The sequence below is a fragment of the Thunnus maccoyii genome, chromosome 12 (assembly GCF_910596095.1).
Source record: "Thunnus maccoyii chromosome 12, fThuMac1.1, whole genome shotgun sequence".
NCBI lineage: Eukaryota > Metazoa > Chordata > Actinopteri > Scombriformes > Scombridae > Thunnus > Thunnus maccoyii.
The window spans coordinates 8,815,896-8,839,509 of NC_056544.1; the positions used below are offsets into that span (position 1 = coordinate 8,815,896).

At 39.5% G+C, this 23,614-nt stretch overlaps 2 protein-coding genes across 3 annotated transcripts; both read right to left on the reverse strand.

Annotated features, from left to right (window-relative positions):
* Positions 1 to 103: 103 nt before the first annotated feature.
* On the reverse strand, positions 104 to 8,983 carry pgap6 (post-glycosylphosphatidylinositol attachment to proteins 6). 2 transcript variants are annotated; one of them, XM_042429875.1, is made up of 13 exons: positions 8,827 to 8,983; positions 7,546 to 7,729; positions 7,113 to 7,314; positions 6,338 to 6,465; positions 5,963 to 6,231; positions 5,490 to 5,836; positions 5,248 to 5,344; positions 4,393 to 4,507; positions 3,169 to 3,308; positions 2,836 to 3,014; positions 2,540 to 2,686; positions 2,310 to 2,426; positions 104 to 2,157 (listed from the first exon to the last, which is right to left on the reverse strand). In XM_042429875.1, the coding sequence occupies exons 1-13, from the start codon at positions 8,888 to 8,890 to the stop codon at positions 1,840 to 1,842; spliced, it is 2,307 nt and encodes a 768-aa protein (XP_042285809.1). In that variant the 5' UTR covers positions 8,891 to 8,983; the 3' UTR covers positions 104 to 1,839. The 2 variants fall into 2 exon arrangements, with proteins under 2 accessions (XP_042285809.1, XP_042285808.1); XM_042429874.1 differs by having other exon boundaries at positions 3,169 to 3,311.
* A 590-nt stretch (positions 8,984 to 9,573) lies between these two features.
* LOC121909051 (leucine rich adaptor protein 1-like) lies at positions 9,574 to 13,086 on the reverse strand. Its single transcript, XM_042429416.1, has 3 exons — positions 12,463 to 13,086; positions 11,694 to 11,878; positions 9,574 to 10,664 (listed from the first exon to the last, which is right to left on the reverse strand). The coding sequence occupies exons 1-3, from the start codon at positions 12,664 to 12,666 to the stop codon at positions 10,127 to 10,129; spliced, it is 927 nt and encodes a 308-aa protein (XP_042285350.1). The 5' UTR covers positions 12,667 to 13,086; the 3' UTR covers positions 9,574 to 10,126.
* Positions 13,087 to 23,614: the final 10,528 nt, after the last annotated feature.

Genomic DNA, 23,614 nt, shown 5'->3' on the forward strand with positions numbered 1-23,614 from the left:
CTCGGTGTGAGTGTGTGTGTGTGTGTGTGAGAATGTTTGTGCCTGAGGAAAGAAAAACAGAACGAGACTGCATCCACATAATGAGCAATAAAAAAAATTAAACTGTCTTTAAACAAGAGATTTATTTTTGGTAGGCTAAATGCTGTTTGGGTTTTTAACAGACTGAAGAGTAACTGTCCAGTACAGTGAAGTAAAATCCTGTTTTACATCAAACATTACATTTCCTCATACTTACACATAATAAGGGTTTGTTGTGACAACAAAATAATATGATTCACACTCTCTCTCTCACACACACATATACACACACACAAGAAAAACAATACTTAATTTAAGGAAGGCTAAGCAAGTGCAACAATCAGAAAAGTTCAATTTGAACCTGTGCAAATTCACAATAAGAAAATCTGAAGAAAACTATAATAATATGGGACACTTAAACAGATAAACTTATGCACATAAATTGTCTTACATAAAACAAAATATGGAATAGCTTTACTGGTGCAAGAAACAAAACACACACACACACTCATATAGAGTACACTCATTCACCAAAAAATACAGGAAAGAGGAGGCACTGGACACATTAATCTGAATATACATTCATCAAGTGCCCATTCATACACATATTGGCTATGTACATTACATAGTGGAGTCATAAAAGTGCTTTAGAGTTACTCTTGGTAAAAAGTAAGGACTGGTACGGTTTTAGAGTGGGGACACAAACATAGAAGATGAGGACACAAAAGACAAGGAAGGAGTCATTAATTTTCAACACAAGATGCATGTAAATCTGTACATGAACACAACTTCCTGCCATGTACAGTACTTAAAGATGTGGATTTTTTTAAGAAGTAAGGAGGCACCCTGTATCCCAAACCACTGCACTTTCATTTGTTTGCATGCACACTTGACTAAAAGCCTTGACATTACATTTGAAATGTAAGAGGCTGAAGATGACATCATGGAAAAAAATATGATAAATGTGATGAGAAAACTTTGGTAACAGAATAGTTTACTTGTTTTAAACAATTTATATTAGACATTTTGATTGTTCTTATTCAGTGTTCTGCTATTTAGCTATAACTATTTTGAAGATTTAAAAAAAATAAATGACAGAGACCATGTAATACAGCTGAAAGCTCCGGAAAAAGATAGAAAGTGGACCTTGAGTTGGGATTGTGTCATTTGAGGATACAAGAATCAGGAGTGTTTACATCTATTATAAATGTAAAGTACTTTATCAGTAGACTTAGCGATAGACTGGATATAAAGATTTAAAAGAGTTCCACAAAGTGCTATTCTTTATAAATATTCTGAACATTCATTTACTATGCTAGTAAAATATGTACATATACAATATGTACAAACTCCTGGTCATGAGGTCAAAGGTCAGGTGGTCTGCTGGTAAGCTGGTGCAGTGGACCACCTTGGAGGTTTCAGCGGGTTCGGTTTGGGATTTTTGTGTGTGTGTGTGTGTGTGTGTGTGTGTGTATTTCAGGATGTCTGCAAAGTTTTGTTTTGTTTTTTTTCCATTTTTGACCAAACATAAGAACAGCTTCAAACCTGAAGTGAATGTGAATATGAAAACTGTAGGCCTATGAGAATATAAGTCTGCAGCAGGCATTAACAATACATCTAAATTTGATTTTAAATGCTTTATTTAGGACATTTAGAAAATTCCAAGAGAGTCTTGAAGATATTGTAATTTTTGTCAGCACCAGCAGACACCCTGTGCTTTATGTATGTCTTTGTACTTTCTGTGAATGTTTGTAGCACTTATACAGCTGTCTAACAATCGACGCCTAGTCACTTTGCTTCTTTACAGCGTCTCATGTCTCACTATGTGACGGCGTAGAGTTCATCCTTGCTGCTCTGACAGAGCGTGTATCCACAAACCCGGGGTCTCCAGCTCCAGCTCCAGCCCCTGGTCCAGCCGAGCGCCTCCCTGTTCTTCTCCTTCGGCGGCAGCAGGAACACAACGCAGCTGGCCACCAGGATGTGCCACAGCGAATGTGTGTAGTAGTAGTTGTCCTCTGTCTCGGCGAAAATGTACAAACATACCCCGATCAGAGCGCAGAGCGCTCCGGGGATTAGGTAGAGGACCCATCGTTTCCATGAAGGTGGGTAGCAATGTCGCCGCCGCACCCCTCGGTACACCTGTAAACAAAAAAGAACCAGATACACCAAAACTCAGCAACAGCAAGTTGATTTTTTATTATCAGTCTTAAGTTTTCTGCCTTGTGCGACTGCTCAGATTTAACCTTCAGCAGGTTTAACAGAACCCTGTAAGAATGTGGTGGATCTCTTACCCAGGAAGTAACCATGAGCAGTATGGCACAGAGGATGGGGCCCAGCAGGTTCCACAGGCCTTTGCGGTCCAGCTGCATTGACATGGCTATCAGCAGAGCCCCAATCATGAACAGAGTCTATACACACACACACACACACACACAAAGTAGAGAGAAAGAAACAATAAATATATGTTACATAAACAGTGAGAACAGTATAACAGAAAAATAGGCAATAATCAGTTACTTACATATTTAAATGTGTCTCTGATGCGAGCCATGCATAGGATGGTTACCCAGATGGAACAGATTGACCCCAGGAAGTCACAGTATTGGAGGGTATCATAGTCCATTATACACATTACGGCTACACCCGGCTGGTCACATGCATGGTAGAACTACAAATACAAAACACACGCACACACACACACACACACACACATACACAAAACCAAAAGTTGAGGAATACTGTCAATGTCTTTCTATGAGTGCAATCACAAGTGTGTGTGTGTGTGTGTGTGTGTGTGTGTGTGTTTTTGTCAGTTACCGTGGAGAAGAACATTGTGAAGAGGTAGACGGAGGCCTCGATGATGTAGCAGCGTCTGACAGCCACCACGATGGCAGGCAGGAAGAACAGGTTACTGAGTGTGAGCAGCAGAGTGGCCGTCAGCTGGCGACTGTATGACTGAGCTGTCGAATCATCAGTGCAGCCCCAACCACTCCAGCCTGCACACGCACACACACACGAGGACACCGAATTTATTAATAAATTCATGATAAATGACATAAAAGGATACTGTTGATAAAATATCTTATTTGAAGCTAAGTTAAAGACAGGTTGCAGTGACGGGGCAGGGATGTGTGTTTGTGTGTGTCGTACCAGCCTTGCAGACACAGGCGGCGTACAGGTAGCTGTAGGATCTCAGTAGTCTACATTCGCCGTATGTCCCACAGTCCTCTACACAGGCACTGATGAAAACCTCTGGGACCACAGACACCACTGACAGATTACCACAGTCACTGCTGATATTAAAAAAAAAAAACACACACACACACACAAAACAAGAGAAATCTCATCAAACCCATAGTCTAAATACTCAGAAAGACGCAGAAAGCAAGAAATGGAACTTTAATCTTAATTCCTTTCCTCAAATATGGTCACTTTCACGTTTATAAAAATCAAGACTTATTGTGAATATCATCTCTGAGCTGTCTATTTATTAACACTTAAATTCACCGTCCTTTACTGTAAAAAATGTCAGCCCCAAACTAGTTAACACACAGACTAAATGAAGCAACACCTCCGAGTTCAGGCAGCCCAACTTGAGTTGCCGCTCTACTCACATTCCACACTCCCCTCACTGTAACATACATCCAACACACTCTTTAATACTTAAGTCGTCAGTGCACCGCTCACACTTTTGCTGCATGCTTGCTGTCGCGCCGCTAACACAAGCTATGCTGTTGCCACTGCTGTTCATACAGCGTTTCAAAAGCCCCACGTCCACCCCAGGATGCACCTGTAGGCTCTCAGTCTATCTTCCCCAAGGGGGGGGGGGGGGAAGTTAGTATTGTCGCTTCCCCCTCTCCCTGCTGTGCCAGATCAATGTTTCCTTGTGGGGAGCATCGAGGTCAGAGTCTAGACGCCAAACACTAATGCTGTACATATTCTACATTTAAATAATAATGTAGTGGAGTTGGCTAACTTAAATTTATAGTATACAGACAAACAAATTGATTGGCACTTTAAATATACAGTAGATTTCTAAATATGAATCATGCTATAAGTACACATGAGTGTGTATAACATGTAGCATAACATAAAACATGTCATGTGGTGTGTATGTGTACAAGCAGAGAACAGGGAAACTAAAAAAAAGTAGAAATGTCAACTGGCAATAGCATACATGGTGTAAAAATGTGCATTAAGTTACATATGTGTGTATTTCACAAACATCCATTACCTGTTGAAAGTATTGTCATTCCTATGTGGAGGATGATGCACAGGGATAATATATCATAAATAATAGGTGCAGAAAATATTCAGAAATATTAGAACACTTTTTTTTTTTTAGATAAAGCAAATGCAGTATTTGTTTATTACCTGTTGCATATGAGCTGTAGAGTGAGGTACCATGTTGTTGACTGAGGGAAAGGCAGCCTGACCACAGCTTTAGGAACACTGGCATTCACATTAACACCGTATCCTCCGAACAAAGCTGCAGAAACACACATGTACATGCACACACACACACACACACACACACACACACACACACACACACACACGATGAGAGCCTCCAGTGCAAAGTCAAGTTTCCTGCTTGTCCAGTCAATCTATAAATTAGGTGCAATCAGTTATGTACAAAAGAGATCCGTGTCCATCTGGTATGAGAGAGAGATCTAATGTGTAAAACTGCAAGCAAAATTTCTTTATATATCAATCACAATTTTATATATATTTTTATGTCTTCATACTAAGAACTACTCCAAAATGACACCTATTTCCATTCACTTGAATAAGAAAGTGTGTGATCCAAACTTTTGACTGGTTCTGTATTTCCCTGTGACAATTACTGAGTCATAGCAGAGAGGGAACCTATCCCAGAATGCACTTGGTAGAAGGTAGAGAAACACCTCCAAAAATGTTGATGGATTTTTATCTGTTGAACTCACAAAGCTTGTTTTATTGAAGTTTAAGGACACACGGAAAATAAACAAATAAGTGAATCTCAGCAGGAACTTGAGTAGTACGTGATCAGCAGATCTCTAATGTGTTTTTATGATCAATTCTACAGTCATGTTCAATTTTACAGCCTTTTTAGGTGACTTGACCGACTGCAATACTATCTGTTGTTGGTGTTGCCTGATTCATTTAGAAACAGCGGTTACTTTCATGTGTTCACGCATTAATTCTTCAATGTGAAAGTGAGTAAATCTTTCCGTCAGTCTGTGCTACCTGTGCGACACGGCTGGGACTGGTTGAGTTCGAGGACTGGAGCCCAGGGAGAGAGACAAGCCACCACGCTGCTGCTGTTTCCCATGGTTACATTAGTCTACACAAACAAACACACACACACACACACACACATGCATGCATTAAAGTAAGACTGCACAAACACACGCTGCTCCCGAATCTAAAAAAGTTGAACGAGAATACTGCATGTGTGAGTGTGTGTGTGGTGATTCGGTGGTACTCACACTGTTGAGTGTGAGCTGTAGGTTGAGTGTACCACCAGTGGCTTGTGCGTGCAGGGGGTAGGTGAGCAGCGTGGGGTGTGTATCTGTGACGCTGACGTTGGGTCCGTTGACTGGGGTGAATCGGAGAGACAGAACATCCACTTCCTCGTAGAGCACGGGGATGCTCCACACACATGCCGACGCCAGCAAGGGTGATAACAGTGATGCCGACTCGTTGCTTAAGGCAACTGCCCCTGTAACCGCTGAGCTGTTAGCTGCCGATGTTGCGTTGGTATAGCTGCTGTTGCCACGGAGCTTGTTGATGTCATCGTCTGCTGTAAGGCCCACACTTTTTGGCTTGCATCCCACTGAAGCAGACACATACAAACGCAGAAAATAAAATTATACAGCTACAGGATTAGAACAGATATACAACATGTGAAAGCTTGTGTTTTAGGTGTGTGTGTGTATGTTATCATTGTTTCTTTGATCACCTGTGTAGTTTGAGACAATACTAAAGGTCACAGTGCGGTTATCTTGGCCGCTTTCCACGACAACTCGTAGCCACGTGTCCCAAGGAGGGCTAGAGAGAGCCGCAGAGCAGCTGATCCCTGAGCAGTTCACTGTTACTGGGCCCTCCTGCAGAGAGGTGGAGCCAAGCCTGAGGACCAGCGAGCAGTTTCCAGCGTCCGCCCCTCCCTCCCCAGACGAACAGTCAGCCACAGAAACGGAGAGAGACGAGGCAAACTCTGGAACATGCAACCTAAGCACACACAGACACAAACGTATTAGCTGTATTGATAAGAATTCATTATATAGGACAGCAACAGAAAGGGTGATACCACGTTGCACACGCAGACACTCCTTACTTAAGGCGAGCAGGTTTGTCAGGGGCTGCGGTCTGCTGGAGGAACGTGCCCTGCTGTAAAATGGGTGTGTCCACTGCTCTCCTGATTGATAACTGAGGCTGGAAGAAGTAGGAGCAGGACGGAAAGCCCTGACAAACAAAGATAGACAAAAAAAATAAGCATATATATCTGTTTTGGTGCACAGTTCTCTTTAATCAATAAAACATTATTTGTATAGCACCTTTCATACAGATACCGACAAGCTAATTGTAAGTAATAAGTGAGAGGGAAGATAAAAACAACTGGCAACTAATGCACACACACAAAAAAATACAAATATAGACAACAAGATCATATGTAAATAGAAACTGTCTTTCAAAGTAGGTACATAAGACCACTTCTGTGAAATGAACAGAAGCCAAGAAAAAAAAGAAGCCAAAGAATGTGGTTTAGTTACTTTACTGTGAGCCTGCCCGTCGCTCTGGTGAAACAGGTTTAGGGTAAAAGAGAAATGCACGGCTAGAGCATGACAAGAATGCTGACACTGTATTTTCCTTTCAATGCAAAACAATATGATGGACAAGCACAAACACAAAGTTATGTGCAAATTTGCCACCAATAAGCCACAAAAAAATCTTTCCTCAAAATACTTTTTGTAAAAACTACAGTGATTTTTAAAGGCAGTGTGTGAACAGCTTTTATAAGAATATGTCAGAGCTGCATGACAGAATGACAGTTTGAAAATCGAGATTCAGAACAACAACAACAAGCAGCATGTATGCAGCTCTGTACAAACCTTCTGCTCTATGCGGCCATCATCTTCAGGCAAGTGGGCACCAACGTACCAATCACCAGACGCAGGATTGGAGAGGTTAAATGTCGTGGAGCTGTGTGATGTCACCGGTAAGGTCAGAGATAGACAAGGGCTCCATAGTGTTGCATTGGGAAACACAGACCCTATGGGATTTATAACTGGAGGGGCACCCCATCGAATATGGCTACAGAAGAGAGAGAGAGAGAGAGAGAGAGAGAGAGAGCTTAACAGGTGATTCAAGACATTTCAAAGAAAGAAAGAAGGATTACTGGCAGAAGATTGAGCAAAGGATCCACACGACACAAAGACAGAGATGAGGAAGTTTGATTTTACTGAACAAAGGCTTCAAATCAACTGAGTAAGAGAGGACAAAGATTTAAAAAAGTAGGAAGAAAAGAAGCAGTCAGTATCTTACATGGTGACGTTGTGCTGCCCACAGTTAAATTTATGGCCCTTGGTCACAGAGAACAGCCAGCGAGCGATTGCAGTCTCCTCTGGTATATGAAACCTCTGCAGCCTCACGTTGCCGAACCAACCATATTTTGACAACTTCTGAGCTGGTTTGGACGAGAGCTCGGATACAAACGTCACCTGTCCATCTGTAGGGCATACATTCTTCATTGTATGAAAATGCACCGGTGGCAATTAAATCCACATGACAACTAATTCATTAATACACACACAGTTATTCTGCTGCATGTAGTAAAGTTAGATTCATATGGTAGACATTAATATAAATTGTGTAGGGTGCATCTAGTGTTATCCTGGGATTAAATGGGTAAAGGTTAAATGTAGAGCTGAAATATTGTGAAAAAATATCTAATTGCGATTATTTTGACTGATATTGCAATTGCGATATGATTTGTTATATTAGAGGGAATGATCATTTTTACATCATTATTCTCATTTTCATTTAAAAACATATTAAAATGATTATGGTGTGATTTTTGCAGGGATCTGTACCAAACAAAGATGTTTTTTTAAGTCTGCAGCATATGATGTGTAGGTAGGACATCTCTGCAGCACCGCAATATTTAATGTAAAATGATATTTTGACACACATTTTGCCTTTAACAAATATTGCGCCTCCTGCAAATTGCAGTATTTCAATAAAATTTAGATTAATTGTTCAGCCCTAGTTTAATTCTATTTTTGATTGTTTTGTTTCTCTGGATGTTAATGTGGAAAAAGTTGACATTTCTATGAAATGCTGTTCATACATTGTATTTGTAACATGTGATAAAAGTGAAGCAGAAACATGGAACAATAATTGTTAAAAATATATTATCTGACAAAATGAATAACATAATGGAGAAATTCAGCCAGAGAGGTGAAGACATTCAAAAGCACATAGGAAAACTGACAGTTACACACTAAGTAAAACGGAAGACAAAAGAAGTATTATCACACATATTAAAGGTTAAACTTTACTGAATGACCAGCAGAAACAGTCTACCGACTTTGTAAAAGTCAAAGTTCAAAGTTAGCAGCATAGTGAATGATATAAACTGTAAAGATACTTATATCGAGCTGTCAACGCAGGGCTGATGAACAAAATCTCTTAAATTACCTTCACGTAAGTGTTTTGATATCGCAGATTGAGCAATAGTTCAGTTAAGCCAGGGAGCCGTGATAGTTAGCAACCATGCTAATGCCAGTTTCCTCTGACTTTGTTCCTTTTGCTGGAAACACTTACCGTCTCCAAATGTCGTAGCTGTCAGGGCGACGAAAAGGAGACCACGTATAAAATATAACTCCATGTTTCCTTTCCGACCGTCTGAACCATCACATCGTCCTTCATCCACCTGTAATCTCTCTATCGCTAGGAGGAAATCATTTTACGTACAGAACGCTTCCTGATTGCTATGTAAATACATGACGTCACGAGAGGCGTCATGTGCTAACTTTCGGTCTGTCGGAAATATTAAAATCCACAAACCTACAGCGCTACGAATTGGTATTTTCCTTTATAATTTGTGATTTTAAGAGAGGCGACGTAAAAATTTCATTAAACCGACACCCGCGACATACTTTTGTAAATAAAGGAAAGCATAAAAGAGAAAAGTAGATTACGTAGAACATATATTAGGCCACGCACAATGCGCGCATCCAAATTATAACGTGAGTACACAAAAGTACAATCCTGGGAGAGACAGTGAAGACAACACCGGTCCTTCGCAGCATGCTTTGCAACACCACAGCACTGAAACTCCTTTTTCACCATAGACTGTATATATTTCACCATGGATAAAGTTGTCATGGTTATAACTTGTTTCACTATCTCTAAATGTCCCAAATTTAAGGGCACACATACATAAACCATACAGTCTATGACATAAACACATTCGTTCAACACCTTCACACTTTCCTGCTGTTTGAGTAAGACACAAGCAAGAATATCAAAAAAGACTTATTTTGTCTTGTTTATTATAAAAAAAATATATATTAAGCGCATTATTACATAATAATTTGCAATAACAGATCAATGGCATCATCTTGGAAATCCTCACTGGTCTATTGTTGTGTTGTAGCCCTATGGACCGTAGACTAAAGATTTCAAGGACATTGGACAATAAGTGAGATTTTTTTTTTTATTCCATGAAATAAGATTAAAAAAGAAAGGAAAGACCCACTGATTTAAAAAATCTTTAAATTCATAATCAACATCTCTAAAATTCTCGTTCTAGTACGTAAAATATTTATCATTGTATTTCTAAATATCTTTTCAAAGAGTGCTTTAATATTTGTGATTTCTTTTGTAACTCTTAAAATACACAGACAAAATGAAAGTACATGATACAACAGTGTACATCCTAAATAAAAATGAGTGACAGAGTAGTCTAACAGTGACACAGTAAGCTTTAAGCATCCTATTCTAATGAGATACACTGAATGTCAAAGTGCATTTTAAATCCCACTGCATTATTGGCAGTTAATCATTGAAAGGAAATTGCTCCAAACTAAGAATAATACATTTCGATTGTGCTAATAGAAGATCATAAAAATGTCACATCGTCCTGTGACTCCACCCAGCACCACTGAGCATCATACCCCAGCAAAACGTTCTCTCTATCAGGGGTGCTCTTGTCTTCTTCCATCATATTGTTCTGAGAGGCTCTGAGACTCCCCTGAGTTTGGTGCTCTGTCTGTGTCTTTGCTGACTGTTGAATGAGGGCAAAACTACCAGCACCCACTTTTACATCTCTTCTTGCAACCTTGCAAGATCTCTGCAGAGCTCTTCTGATGGGGTCAGCACCAACTTTGATGTCCTGTGATGGAGCTGCATCTGAGTCCTGTGGTTGTGACTTTGGTAAATTGGCGCTAACCAAACTGTTGGCAGGAGTAGATGATGCCTGTGTGGAACAACTGACTTCACATTTGGAGTTGGAAGGACTCGGAGGTCTTGCCTCAGTTGATTCTGGGCAGAGCATGTCAAAGTAGCTTTTGCCATCGCCAGTGTGTGGTGGGTGATCTGCTGATTCCTCACCAGTGGTTTCAGCCAAGTCATAAAGGCAGGTTGGACTTGGGCTTTCCCTGTAAGAGTAATAGCAAGAATATTTAGCTAAATGTGGAGCCTGAGCCCTAAACCCAAGCCTGCGAGCCAGAGCTAAAACTACACATGACATGCTCCACTCTCTGCAATGCCTATCCAACACACTCTTTCAATTTGACCGTCTGTTTAAGCTGTCAGAAATGCCCAGCTCTTCCTCTACTCTGCCAGTGCTGCTGCTGCTCATTGCACCATCATTGTATTTCCTGATCTCCATCACCTTCTTTGCTGCTGCTGCTTTGCTTTGTTCAGCCCCACCGGCATCCACTTGCTGGCTCTAACTATTTCAAGGGAGTGGATATTTAACTGAAGATATATCTTCCTCTGCGAAAGTGAATGCCGCGCATAGTCATGAGACCAGAGCCAAGAAAGAAATTCAGTTGTTTTTGTTTCAGGTTTGACAGGTTACAGTGTCAGCTAATTGAGTTAATTGTACACAACTACACTGCATGAAAAGAGATGAATCTGGCCAAGTGTAGGGCTTGTAAATACAGGTGTAAGCTTCTTTTCTCTGATGTGTGTGCAAATAACAGATCAGACCTGTATGAAAGGCAAACACAAACCACAAAAAAAAGCTGGAAAGATTTACTTTGTGGAGATTTGCAGCAGAGATTTTAGGAAATCCTCAGATCAAGTTCTGCTAGAGTTTTAGCTGACTGCTGGCCTGTGTAATCTCACATCACTTCATAAGACACCTACAAAGAGTAAAAAAAATGTATATGCTTTAAAACACAGTCCAATATTATTGGGAACACTGACGAATACATCAAGTGATTCTTAATTTGAGATTAAACTATTTTGGTTAAGAGTAGAATAAACGTTAATTTTATGGGTCTTTTATACATAAGTGCCTCTTGTGATAGTGACGACTCACCTTAACTCCACTACAATATTTTGCCTGAGGGTAGGGCAAAATTACTTTATTTGAAGCAATGCATATTATCAGATATTACTTTTCATAAAAAATAAGTGCAAATTTCCAATTAAAACACCCGGCAAACTGTACACTCTACCTCCAGGGGGACATTGAGGCCCCGGGCTCTTCCAGAGTCACCAGGCTGCTCAGACTTCCTGTCAAGCTGCTGCCACGGCTGGCTAAGGCGCCCCGCTCCTCCATCAGCCAACGCATGGCCTCGATACCCTCGTGCACAGCCACCAGCTGGCGCAGAATCCTCACATCAGCAGAACGCAGCCACCTCTGCAGGAACAGGATGGGACGTTATAGGCTAGATAACTGTAAGGAAACACCTGAGTGTCCTTGCAGGTGTACGTGTGTATACTATGAATTCTTGGCCCCTTGCAGTAAACATCTCTCAGGGGACCCCTTGAGAGAACTCACCCTGCTTGTGCTTCCCCTGTTTTTGTGCTCATTTGACTACAATACATGAAGCACAAGAAAAGAGCGAGAGAATTGAGAGGAATGAGGGAGGAACCGAGGTGGAGGAGAATGAGCAGAGGAATCCAGTCAGAATGTGTGAAATGAATGTAAGTGAATGAGAGAGAGAAGGCAGCTGAGAGGTGTGGTTGGGAGGTGGGTGACAGTGTCTGTTATGAGAAACAAAAATGAGCTGGTGAAGTAGTTCAGAAAAGAACTGTTCATACAGATGAAAGAAAAACAGTGATTGCTGAAATTAGTTGTGTAAGTTATAGCATTGGCATGGCTCATGGCGCACATGCTGAGTCAGAACAGAAGGGATGATGATTATGATGTTCATTGAAAACATGCTTAAATATGTTGTATCTATGAGAGTTCATTACAGAGAAGACAATGGAAATCTTTACCATCTCTTGTTTTAAGTTGCTTATTTTGTCAGAGAAGCTGTCGCTGAAGGCAGAGCTGTGGTCGCCCCTCTCGCCCACATCAGAGCTCCAACAATCACCGCAGTCCCTCATCCAAACCAGAAGACTTTCCGGTGTTTTCCTCCCAACTTTATTTTCCAGCTCTTTCAAATCTGGTAATGAATCGTTGAGAATTTCCTCCGCCATCTCACCGAGTAGTCTTTTACTTCCAGGTGTTATGATCTGATGGAGAAGAGCTTGTGCGTAAAGTCACCTCACCTTTCCAACTTCCACTCTGAGCAATCGGACCCCCCAGCAAGTAAAATCACACATCCATAAATCTCCCACGCGTGTCGGCAACAACACAACAGAGTCCCCTCGTTATATTCACGAACTCTCCACAATAAACCATGATCATGAATGACAAAGTTGCCACAGAAGCGCAGAACGAGCCGTGAAAACGCTGGAAATGGAAACGAGCAAACCATCTGTCCTGCTGTCACCATTCACTCTACAGAAGTATTGCTGGTATGTGGCCCGGAGCATGATGCTGGAAAGTGGAAATGCTCTTTGTTTAGTCCTCAAACAATGGTGGGAGTTTCATAGCAGCGGTCACATGGAGAAGCTTCAGTAGGCACCACCTGTGCTCACAGAGCTTCTGTTTGCGATGTAATGAGCGCACAAATATGATCAGATGATGATTGACTGTCTTTATTACTTTGATTAGACTCTAATCACAACATTGTTTGTTGGTCTAACCATTAGTAGCAAATTAAACCTTGATTGCACAACGTGAAATAACAAACGAGAATGTTCCTACACAGTCTAACACAGCAGCATGTTTAAGTACTGGTACTGTAGGCTAAATATATTTATGATTATTATGTATCAAAATATAAATAAAGCTAGTAATCATATACTGTAGGTGTAGGTATATAAATTTAATGTAGGTTATTGATTATGCACAGTCTAAACTTTACAAAGTGTATAAATCTATCCCTAAGATGAACTCATATTTTAAAATGTACTCAGGGATAGCACTGTGCAACCTGGTGTAAGATCCATCTAAATAGATACAATGTCAAATGCATGTCCACACAACCTAAATGCATGTAATGCAGTATAATTGTGTATCAAAACCAACACTAAGTTGCTCTTTACATTGTTAGGAAGTCAAGCAAGTAAGTAAAATGTATTTATATGGCACTCTCTGGATCAGATGCCACAAAGTGATTCACAATAAAGACAAAAGAGAGACATAAATTAAAATAATATAGTATTATTAAATAAAATGAGGTAAATAAGAAGCAAAGACAATTATAAACACAGTGATCGTACAGTAGATCAACAAGAGACAAGAGTTCAACAGGATACTGTTTCAGAGTTTGGGAGCCACGAATTCAAAGGCACAGTCTGCCAGCAAACCCTGATCAAAGACCTCAGGGACATATTGGTGACATGAGGCTGCAATATATCTATATTGTGGGAAGGTGGCTGAGTGTTAACCATAAGAATCTTGAATTGCCAATGTAAAATGATCAAGAACAGAGTTACAAGAGATCCTTTTGGTCCAAAAGTTTCGCAGCAGTGTTCTGGACCACTTGTAAACAATCCAGGGATATCTTGCTAAGGCACGTTAGGGTAGCACAAGATTCTAGAGGGGATGAAATCAAACGTGAATAATTGTCTTCATCTCAGCTTAAGACACAAAAAGCCTATATTTATCAATACTTCTCAACTGGAAAAAGCAGGAATGAATCCAACACTTCATATGCTGGTCCAATACGAACCTCTTTCATTGGCATTTAGCTGTCGGAAATCATCAGCCATCCAAATTTTAAAAGCATTTAAAAAATGTCATGTCATGTAAAATAGACAATTTATCATGTTTTGAGGGTTAAAAGAAATGTATTATTGAAAATAATTTGCATTGGCATTGATAAGATATACACTTAAAACCCTCATTATCTGCCCATGCATGTACAAACAGAATAGGACCCAGAACAGAACCTTGTGGCACACCACGAGACAGAGTTGCAGATGAGGAGGCACAGTCCACAATAGTAACTGAAAAACTAGGTAGAAGAGAGGTAGCAGGAGAACCACACAGGGCTGAGCCAGAGATACTAACCCACTGCCAGGTACATATATATTACAAGATTGAAACTACAAAGTTTTGGAGATGCAGATGCTGGCTACATGCATGGTGCAATATACACAGTGTCCAAAATATTAGTAAAGGAATTTCCCTGCCTTTTACCACATAATATGTTAAATTTGTACCTTGCAGACTGGAAGTTCTAAAGTCTTTCCAAAGAGACTGAGTAGAAGAAGCAGGTCTGTACAGTTGCACAGCCTACTTTTAGACACAGATGGGCCAAACAAGGAGGAAGCCAGCATCTGCCACACACTCAAATAGACGATTTATTTTTATTCGCCTGTCATCTTGCCCCATATTGATGCCTTTTAAAACCAGGGCAACCGCAAAGGGGACTTCATGCTTCCTCATGATTGAGCTTAAGACTAGTTTGTAAAGTTATACATCAAGTGCTTTGTGTAAGAAGTGTGTAATCACACAATGATGAAGCAGTGGCGTTCTGAGAAAATGTAAAGTGGTTTACAGAAAACTAAGCTGAGAGGAATGAGTTCAAGAATATTGGCAAGGTGAAAAAAATCCAAGAGTGGAAAGGACTTTTTAACAGAGGGGAAAAGACTTTCAGGGTGGTTTTACTAATTGTCACTGTAGAGGGAGACAAACACTGCTGCATCCATCATAGATGTGTAAGGAAACAAGCACAATCTGTTAACAACCAAGTAACTTCATCAGAGAAAAAGTAAGCTCCAATGTTGCCAGCTGTTTTATAGAGGATCTAATTAACACACGTCATTGTGTAATGAACATGCCATTAACATGAGTGTCACACAGTCATGCACACATTGAGAAGTGCATTTGTGGCTGACAGCAATAAAAGTAGCAAAAAACTCCCCAAAGCACAGTAGGATTCATGATCTCACACCTGTGATTCATAAGATGAAAATTTTACGAGCCCATAGCCCCAACTCCCCTGCAGGGTGCTCCACAGTTTAGAGGCTTATAAAATTCAGTCACCTTTACTCTTAAATCTCAGCAATGGAACAGAATCCTCTGCTGTCACTGGAGCTGCTCTGTAGCCACTAATTCAACACTGTAGTCACAGCAGGCAATTCTTAGGTGAAGAGTGGATGTATATGGGGCAGGATTTTGCTAAAACAAAAAATATACACTAAAATGCTCTTTCTTTCTTCACATTTCAAATAGAAATCCTACTAGTAATTGTTGTGGTTATTGTCCAGATGCAAATTCTGTATCTGAACAAAATGAAAGTTGGAAAAGATTTTTTTAAACAGAAAGAAGAGTGTAACTGTCATTGGTCTTTTAATGCATTACATGAATGTGCCAGGAATAGCAATGTCTCATTTACAGGAATAATTAAAATATAAGTTTTGACAAAACAATCTCACTGCCAAGTCAATTCAGGAGCGGTTCTGGAGCTTTTTATATGACATGATCCTCCACAGCAGATGTTCAGATTTAATTTTTTCTGACCCCTTAAAGCACTTTTCATCCGTACTGATGTAAAAGTTGAGATATTTCACACATAGTTTGCCTAAAATAATGAATATCTGGCATCAGATAGGCAAGTTAAAGTAGTAAACTTAAGAATGTGTCTTAAATCATTTTTCACAAATGGCATGACGATATTCTAGTTACAGCATCATTATTGACAAAAATCTCTTGTTTGTTATATTTTGAACTGAAATCTGTCTAAAACTGAACTGTCAACTCAACAACTAAACTCTTAAATAAGAAGAAACGAAGAAGCAAAGGCATGAACACAAATTGAGTAACAACCTTTGGAAGGATTAAATAAATTTGGTTTTACGATCATTATAGATGTTTGTTCACATAAACAGATCTGAACCAGTTAATTGCTGGAGGGTTACAACCAATAATATGCATAGTTTAAAAGCTTTGAATTGATTTTCCTTTTCTTCCAATGAAAATATGAAGCATTGATATTCCCTCCACATTAGCTATCTGTGACACAGTCGGAAGACACAGAAAAGTCTTTATGGAAGAGACGACATCTGCTCAGCCTGCCACTCTCTGACTTTGGTCATAACTTACAGCTTTGACGTGATCTGTGAATAGATGTGATTTAAAGAATCTGCCGGCCAGATTCAAAATGCTTGTTATGTCTAAAAAGGCCTGCAGATGGCAGCAGACATTCAACATTTAGGTGTACAGGTGTTTGATGATATTCTCAAGGTTTGAATCATCAAGCCTGATTCTTACACCTTTGGGATTACATTCATTAGGTCTGTTTTCTTAAGAGTATAGATCAGGTTTCACCAATGAGGCTGTCCCTGAAAACTGAGCCTAAGTCAACACTCTGAGGTCATCTCATCTGCTTAAGAAACAATATGTTGTTTGCAATTTTACAGGAGAGTCTCAGCCATTAAATTGTATGATTTTTTAGGACAAATATGCTTGACTGCACAAGTTCCATGATTTCATCAGGGTGAAACATAATATTGAAAGCAAATTTATCATATGTGACACAACAACACAACTTGTAATTTCCTTGGTATGAAAGAGTGAGTGGGAAGTTGGAGTGAGAAGTGGATAAAAAAAATAATAGTCAGGTTACTGCGACCCCCCGGGGGGAGGCTGTACCATATTACGAGCAAGTATGAGCAAGTGTTTTCTGGGCAGCTCAGAATGACCCTGAGGTCAACTTTACATGAGGTAAAGGCTAATCATAAAAATGTTGCACAGTGAGAGAGTTATGTTTTTTATGAGTCAGGGCCTCTGACTTCCAGTTTTAGGGAAATCATAAACTTAAACAAACATTAAAAAATGGTCAAAATGTGGATGTCATTGAAAGGCTGCCATTATGAGGAGATAAGATTTTTACTGCATCTGTTAGTGCAATTAAGTGTGATTTACTATGAATCATAAAGAGGATGTTTGGGTTATTAGGGGAGTTGCCCTAAATTTTTGCCAAACCACCTGAAACATGTGAAGAGCAGAAAAACCAGCATGAAACCACATCCAGTGATGTAGACTGCATTTTTATCCTGAAGTCTTTTACACATAGAGAAATTGCTGACTGAAAAAGAGGGATAGATATTTTAACATCCTCGTGGTGTAGCCTAATTCCCCAGTGAATAAGCTTGAAGAGTGGTGTGTGTGTGTGTGTGTGTTTACAGGCACTGAGTTTAGAGTCAGGAAAAACAGCATTACAAATGAGGCCACTCGGCCAGGAAATCCTCCAGGTTCACATGGTGTGTAGAAGGTCCTCACATGCAAACAAAGCCAATCAGGGAGGGCACGGACCCCTTGACATTTAATGCACAACTAGGCCAGAAAACACTCAATGGTTCGTTCAAGTTTCTAAAGAAAAATAAGCTTTCAAGTGTGGAAATCATCACATGTCAAACATGAAGTAGAGAAGAAATCTCAGAAATCACAGTGCAGAACTCACCTCATACACCATCACAGATGACTTTCAGGACCTACCAGACATATTTAAGAATTTTTTTTTTTTTTTTAAAAAGGCTCAAAATTAAGAGAGAACTCCTGCTGCTCATGAATTTTTAGTGAGGGGATCATGCTGCTCTGTGCATCTGTTTCCATTTAGGAACCTACAGAGAGATTAAATGAGTGTGAAAAGTAATGGATCTCGTATGTATGGAGAGGCCCATTTACATCCTGTAATTGTGTTGTGTTTATTCAAACCATGACATAAAGCACAAATCCTGGAGCTGGGAAGTAATACACTATTTACAGTGAGAGTCATGCTAAAAACTCCATGAATTTCATTGAAATACATTAGCTTCCAAAGTGCATATCCCGATGTCAGATTAAGGCAAAACATAAACACAGATGCACTAAGGCTGGTGTTTTGCACAAAAAGATTGCGTCACCATGCACCAGCCTGCTCTCTGAGACTGCAAGGGTCATCAATAGATTCCTGCTGCATCAATCTTTGTTGCTACAACAGATGGCAGCGGCACCAGAGGGCTTGCGCTGAGCCTGATCGAATGCTTGATAGGAAAACCCAAAGGAGCCTGTGTCAGAGGCCACGGGGGCCAGTAGATTCTAAGCACATTAACATTCCTGAATAAATAACCCCAGGGAATGTTATTGTGGAGACGTTAAACAGGATTTTCCTCCCGGAGCCCAGGAGAACGGCCAGGCATCACTCTGGCGTCTCCATCGCCCCGGGTTAGGAAGAGCTGAAGAACCCTGTGCAAAAAAGAAGAGATGTTTAAACCCCTTTAAGTCCTATCCTTCCTTAGATGAAAAAAAAGAAATCTCTTTAAATTGCTGCAAGTTGCACCATGTGAAAGAATTATGGTGATTCTGGAAGAAGGTCTTTCCTGTTGCAGGCCTATTTCTGGTGTTTATTTAGATATTGCTCATCTCGTCAGTGTACACACAAACACATCTGAATCATTTGACCAATAGTGAAATTTTCAAGCACAAAAACCTGGAATTTATGCCTGCACCACATGACATCAGAAATTCTTAAGTAATGCATTTTGAAAAAATTCCTTTCCAGTCTTGTACATGCCACTTCCTCTTGTATCTTTCTTAATTCTGCAATCTTGACTACGTAGTGGATTTCACATTGCTTGACACATAACATGTGTAATGATGGATTTCCACAGGGACTATGAGGGTAAAGACATTAAGTTTAATGAGACACTTCCGAAAGCCACCTGCTAAACTATCTAACATTTCCCACTGTTTTCTCTACATTATATTGTGTTTAATTGAGTTATTTGAAGTGTTAATGTCATATTGTGACATTTTGGGATATATCAGACCTCTCCATTCTTTCATGATGTACTACACATGCTAGAAACTGCCTGAGTGTTGTAAAATACAAATTTAACCATAGTGGATACAATATTACTGATAGTATGAATTGTACGTATTGACAGAATTGTGATTTTGAGGATCTCACATCATCTGGTAAACCGATCCACATATTAGCCCCAATGCATTGAGGATTTAGATCTAAAAGTACCATATTTTTTTAAATTTTGACTAAAGTATGTTGGTCTCTACCTGTAAATAGTCTGGTGACTTATTGCTGCAGTAGATACTGAACCCTGTTAGCAATGTTTAACCATTTTAGTGATTTTAGTGACTTTCATCTCAGCTTGTCACTGGGCTGACCCAACTAATGACTTGCCAAAACCCGACTGTCTTTTACCTCAATTACCTGAATAAGGTGAGCAAAAACATAGATTTTTCTGAAAAAAATCCAATTAATTTTCAGTAAGGGAAGGATATTTTATTTTCAAACAATAATGATAATGCATTGAAGAAAAGTGTTTTTTTCAAATGCTAATAATAAAAAAAGAGATGAAAAAACAAGGTTGAAAAGATAATTCAGAGAATCAGATAGTAAAGACAGGATAACTGTATTCATTTGGATCAATTAATGTTGAGTCAAAAGTTTGTCTCTTTTAAAGTATGTCTGCAGCCTTTTTTCCCCTTTGTGGCTCTGAATCTGTTTTTTACATGGAAATTTGATTCCAAATTTGTACACTATCAGACTGTGACACTCTGGTTTCAGTGCGGTAAATACAAAAATAAAATGACATCAAGAAACATCGTGCAGCCTTGGTGGAAGTGCTTTCTCAGAGTGCTTTCCAAGTATTTTAAAGCATTCTTATTGTGAGCCAACTGTACTTCATATCGAGGTAGAGGTTTCGAGACTTCTTGTTAGAAAATGTGTAAAACTGACCACAACCAACAACTCATGTAGCTATAAAGTAGAGGGATTATTTCTCTCTAACATGGTGACCAGCAGATGACCGCTGAAGATTCAGGGTGATTTTCATCACTGAGTGGATCCACAGACAAAAAAACACGACATCTCCAACCTCCAGAAGCAGGTTAGCACTATCAGTGCTCAGTACTCCCAAAATGGCACAGCTGAAACTCATATGCCAATAGCTATTGTACGTATTGATTATTCTTGACCAACACAGCACCTGTAGCATGTAAGGGCTGTAGGTGTGCAGCTACACAGAACTTGAAGTGGTAGGCGTGTGTATACAATGAAATTATATACAGTATGAGTGTGCTTTTAGGAGGCAGGGATGCAATGATACCTTGTAGTTCTTTCTTCAGTCCACATCAGCCTTTGGCAATTCCAGTTCTCTCAACTTAGCTTCTCATGCTGAAAAACAGATTAACTAAATGTGTGTTTTATTTTTGCACCTTCGGTTTTAATGGATATTTTTGCACATTTGTGCAACAGGCACAACCTGTTCATAGAATGAACTGCCATGGCCTTATATAAAAACCTCCTGTAAAAAAGCAGTGATTCCTAATTAACGGAATATTACCTCTCTCCCCACTTGATGCACTATTGTGCCTTGATTCTGTTCCAGTAAGTGCTCGATCTCCCTCCTCTGTTCAGCCAGTGAGGCGGTCATCTCTCTCAGCACAGCACGGATGTCATGCACACAGGGCTGTTGCTATGCAATAGGCTGATCTGTGGAGACGGTGCAGACCAGCAGAAACACTGCAAAACACATAGTGATCTCAGTTCTCAGACTGGCAATTTACGCAGTTGAGCTGTGTCATTTGCAAACCTGTGTGACCTTTATATAGCACAGCAAAAGAGGTATGGAGATCGGGGTGGGGGGGTGGGGGGGCAATGGCTGTACACTTTTTCCTAATCAGACTAGGCACATTTAAACAGCTCAGTAAATTTGTACATTAAATATTTCCTCACTCCCTAAAAACAAAACAAACACATTTCACATGATATTGTGTGACAACACAATGATGAGGAGCAGCAAAATAACAAATAATGAATAAATTACAACTTTATTCTCACATTAGGGCCAGTTTTTGTCCTCAAAATCTTTTAACTTTGTTGTCAAAATCTCTAAAGAGTTTTTTCAACAGTGGCTGTACTCCAATATACAAAAAGTACAGCTGTCAGCTGATTGTATGTCTGTAACAGGAAAGAAAACAGCACATCTAACATCTAATCAGTCTTTCACAATTCCAGATGTATGAGGTGATGAGATTGTCGGTGCCACCATCCATCCTTCACAAAAACCAAAACTTTTTTTCCTGCCTGTGTCTTCTGTACACACAAAATGTCCCTTTATCAGTGGGTAAAAATTGACAGTCTGCAGAACTACAATATAATTGAACCTAAGGTTGAAACGACCTGAGTAAATGAGTAGAGAAACCTAACAAATGCAGATGCTTGTTGCTAGTTCAGGCAGCCAACTTTGGGCTGTATAGGGATGTGCAGAGGGCCCAATGTTTGTATTTGTATCTATATTTGTTGAGACAACAAAATTATTTGTATTTGTATTTGAATAAAAGTGAAGAAAGGCTTAAAAATCCTGTTTTTGTTTTTATTACGCTTTTAATTTTAGAAAATTAAAGTGTTACAATAAGTGTTCATGAATAATTGCCTATTTTTTAAAACCTAACTTTGTGGAAAGAAGAACTGGAACAACAGGTTATGGAGAGTCCCTTGGGAGCACTTCGTGTGTGTCAGTAGCTCAGCTTTATCTCTGGGGGACACCCCACGACTCAGGAGTATTGTTCTAATTAGGAAATGTGCGTCATGTAGCAGGTGGATTTGACTCCCCTTATTGAGACCTGCTGATAGACGTAACAGCAGAGCAGAGGAGAGAGACTGAGATAGCGATATGCCGACCTGCATGCTGGTATTGGACATGTTTTTTTTTCTTCCCTAAAACAAATAACTTTAAAATATTTGTACGAAATAAACATTCGTAAAAGACACACTATTTGTACTCTCTCATAATAATGTACTTGGACTTGGGCACACCCCTAGGGCTGTAAATATTCTACATTTAATAATCTATTCCACATGAGTTAAAGGACTGGGATGATGTGAATAATGCTACAATATATGGCCTTCAAAGTCACTAGACTTAAAGGGGACGTTCAGCATTTTGGAAATGCTTATTCACTCGCTTAAATGAAAATATCGATACTACTCTCATAGCTGTATGGTAAATATAATGCGACAGCCTGCTCCCGGTTAGCTTAGCTTAGCATAAAGATAGCAAATGGGGAAACAGCTAGCCTAGCTCTTTCCAAAGTTCACACAATCCACCTATCAACACCTCTAAAGCTCATTGATTACTATATTAAATCTTGTTTGTTTTATCCATGCAAAAATGGAGGTGCAACAACAATTTGCTGTTTTATGAGGGGTTCTGTGATTAGGAGTCACCTGACAGCTCATCAGAGTCAGATAAGAGATGAATGTCATGATAAGGTGCGTTTCCATCATCATTTTACAATCCTGCTTTGACTGCGCCACGAAAAACAATAAGGACATTATGAGTTTGTGGCTGTAGGTAACAGGAACGAGAAAAGCAAATCTAACAGTCAGTCAGTCTAATCCGTATTTCACAATGCCATAAATATGAGGAGATAAAGGTAATCAAAAAACAAGATTTTCCTATGTGAGTCTTTTGCATGCACAAAATATTTCCACAAACTAAAATTATATGATTGGGCTTAAATAATGGAAAAAAGCTGACAGTCTACTGAACTACAATATAATTGAGTATAAAAAAACAAATTCAAAAAAAGGCCAAAGGCAGTTCTTCATCTGGTGTATTTGGACTTTCAGATGAGAGACCTAATAATTGTGAAATAGATGCTTCCATACAGGACACAAGGGGTCACTGAATGGTTTGGTGACTATGAAAATGATGTAAATCATATGCTATGCTTTCACACTCACCAGATCTCGACCCTTTATTGAATTAACAGGAAAATAGTTGACAAGGATTGTTTCTTACTATAGAATGAAATTGAATTATTGAATTATTATTATTGATAATTGAACAGCTGGATATTTATATAATACAGTGCCCCTAAAGGACGAAGCACACGCAAAAGTGAAAGCACAAACATTAAGGGAAACAAGCTCAAAATCCAGAAATGCTACAAATACCAAAACACATGTGCGCCAGGCTGCTATAGGGGGACAATTGACCTATCGTCTTCATATTAGGCCGAACTTGGCAAATTCATCTCAGGAGTTATTTTCAATTATACATATTGATTTTTATTGAAACG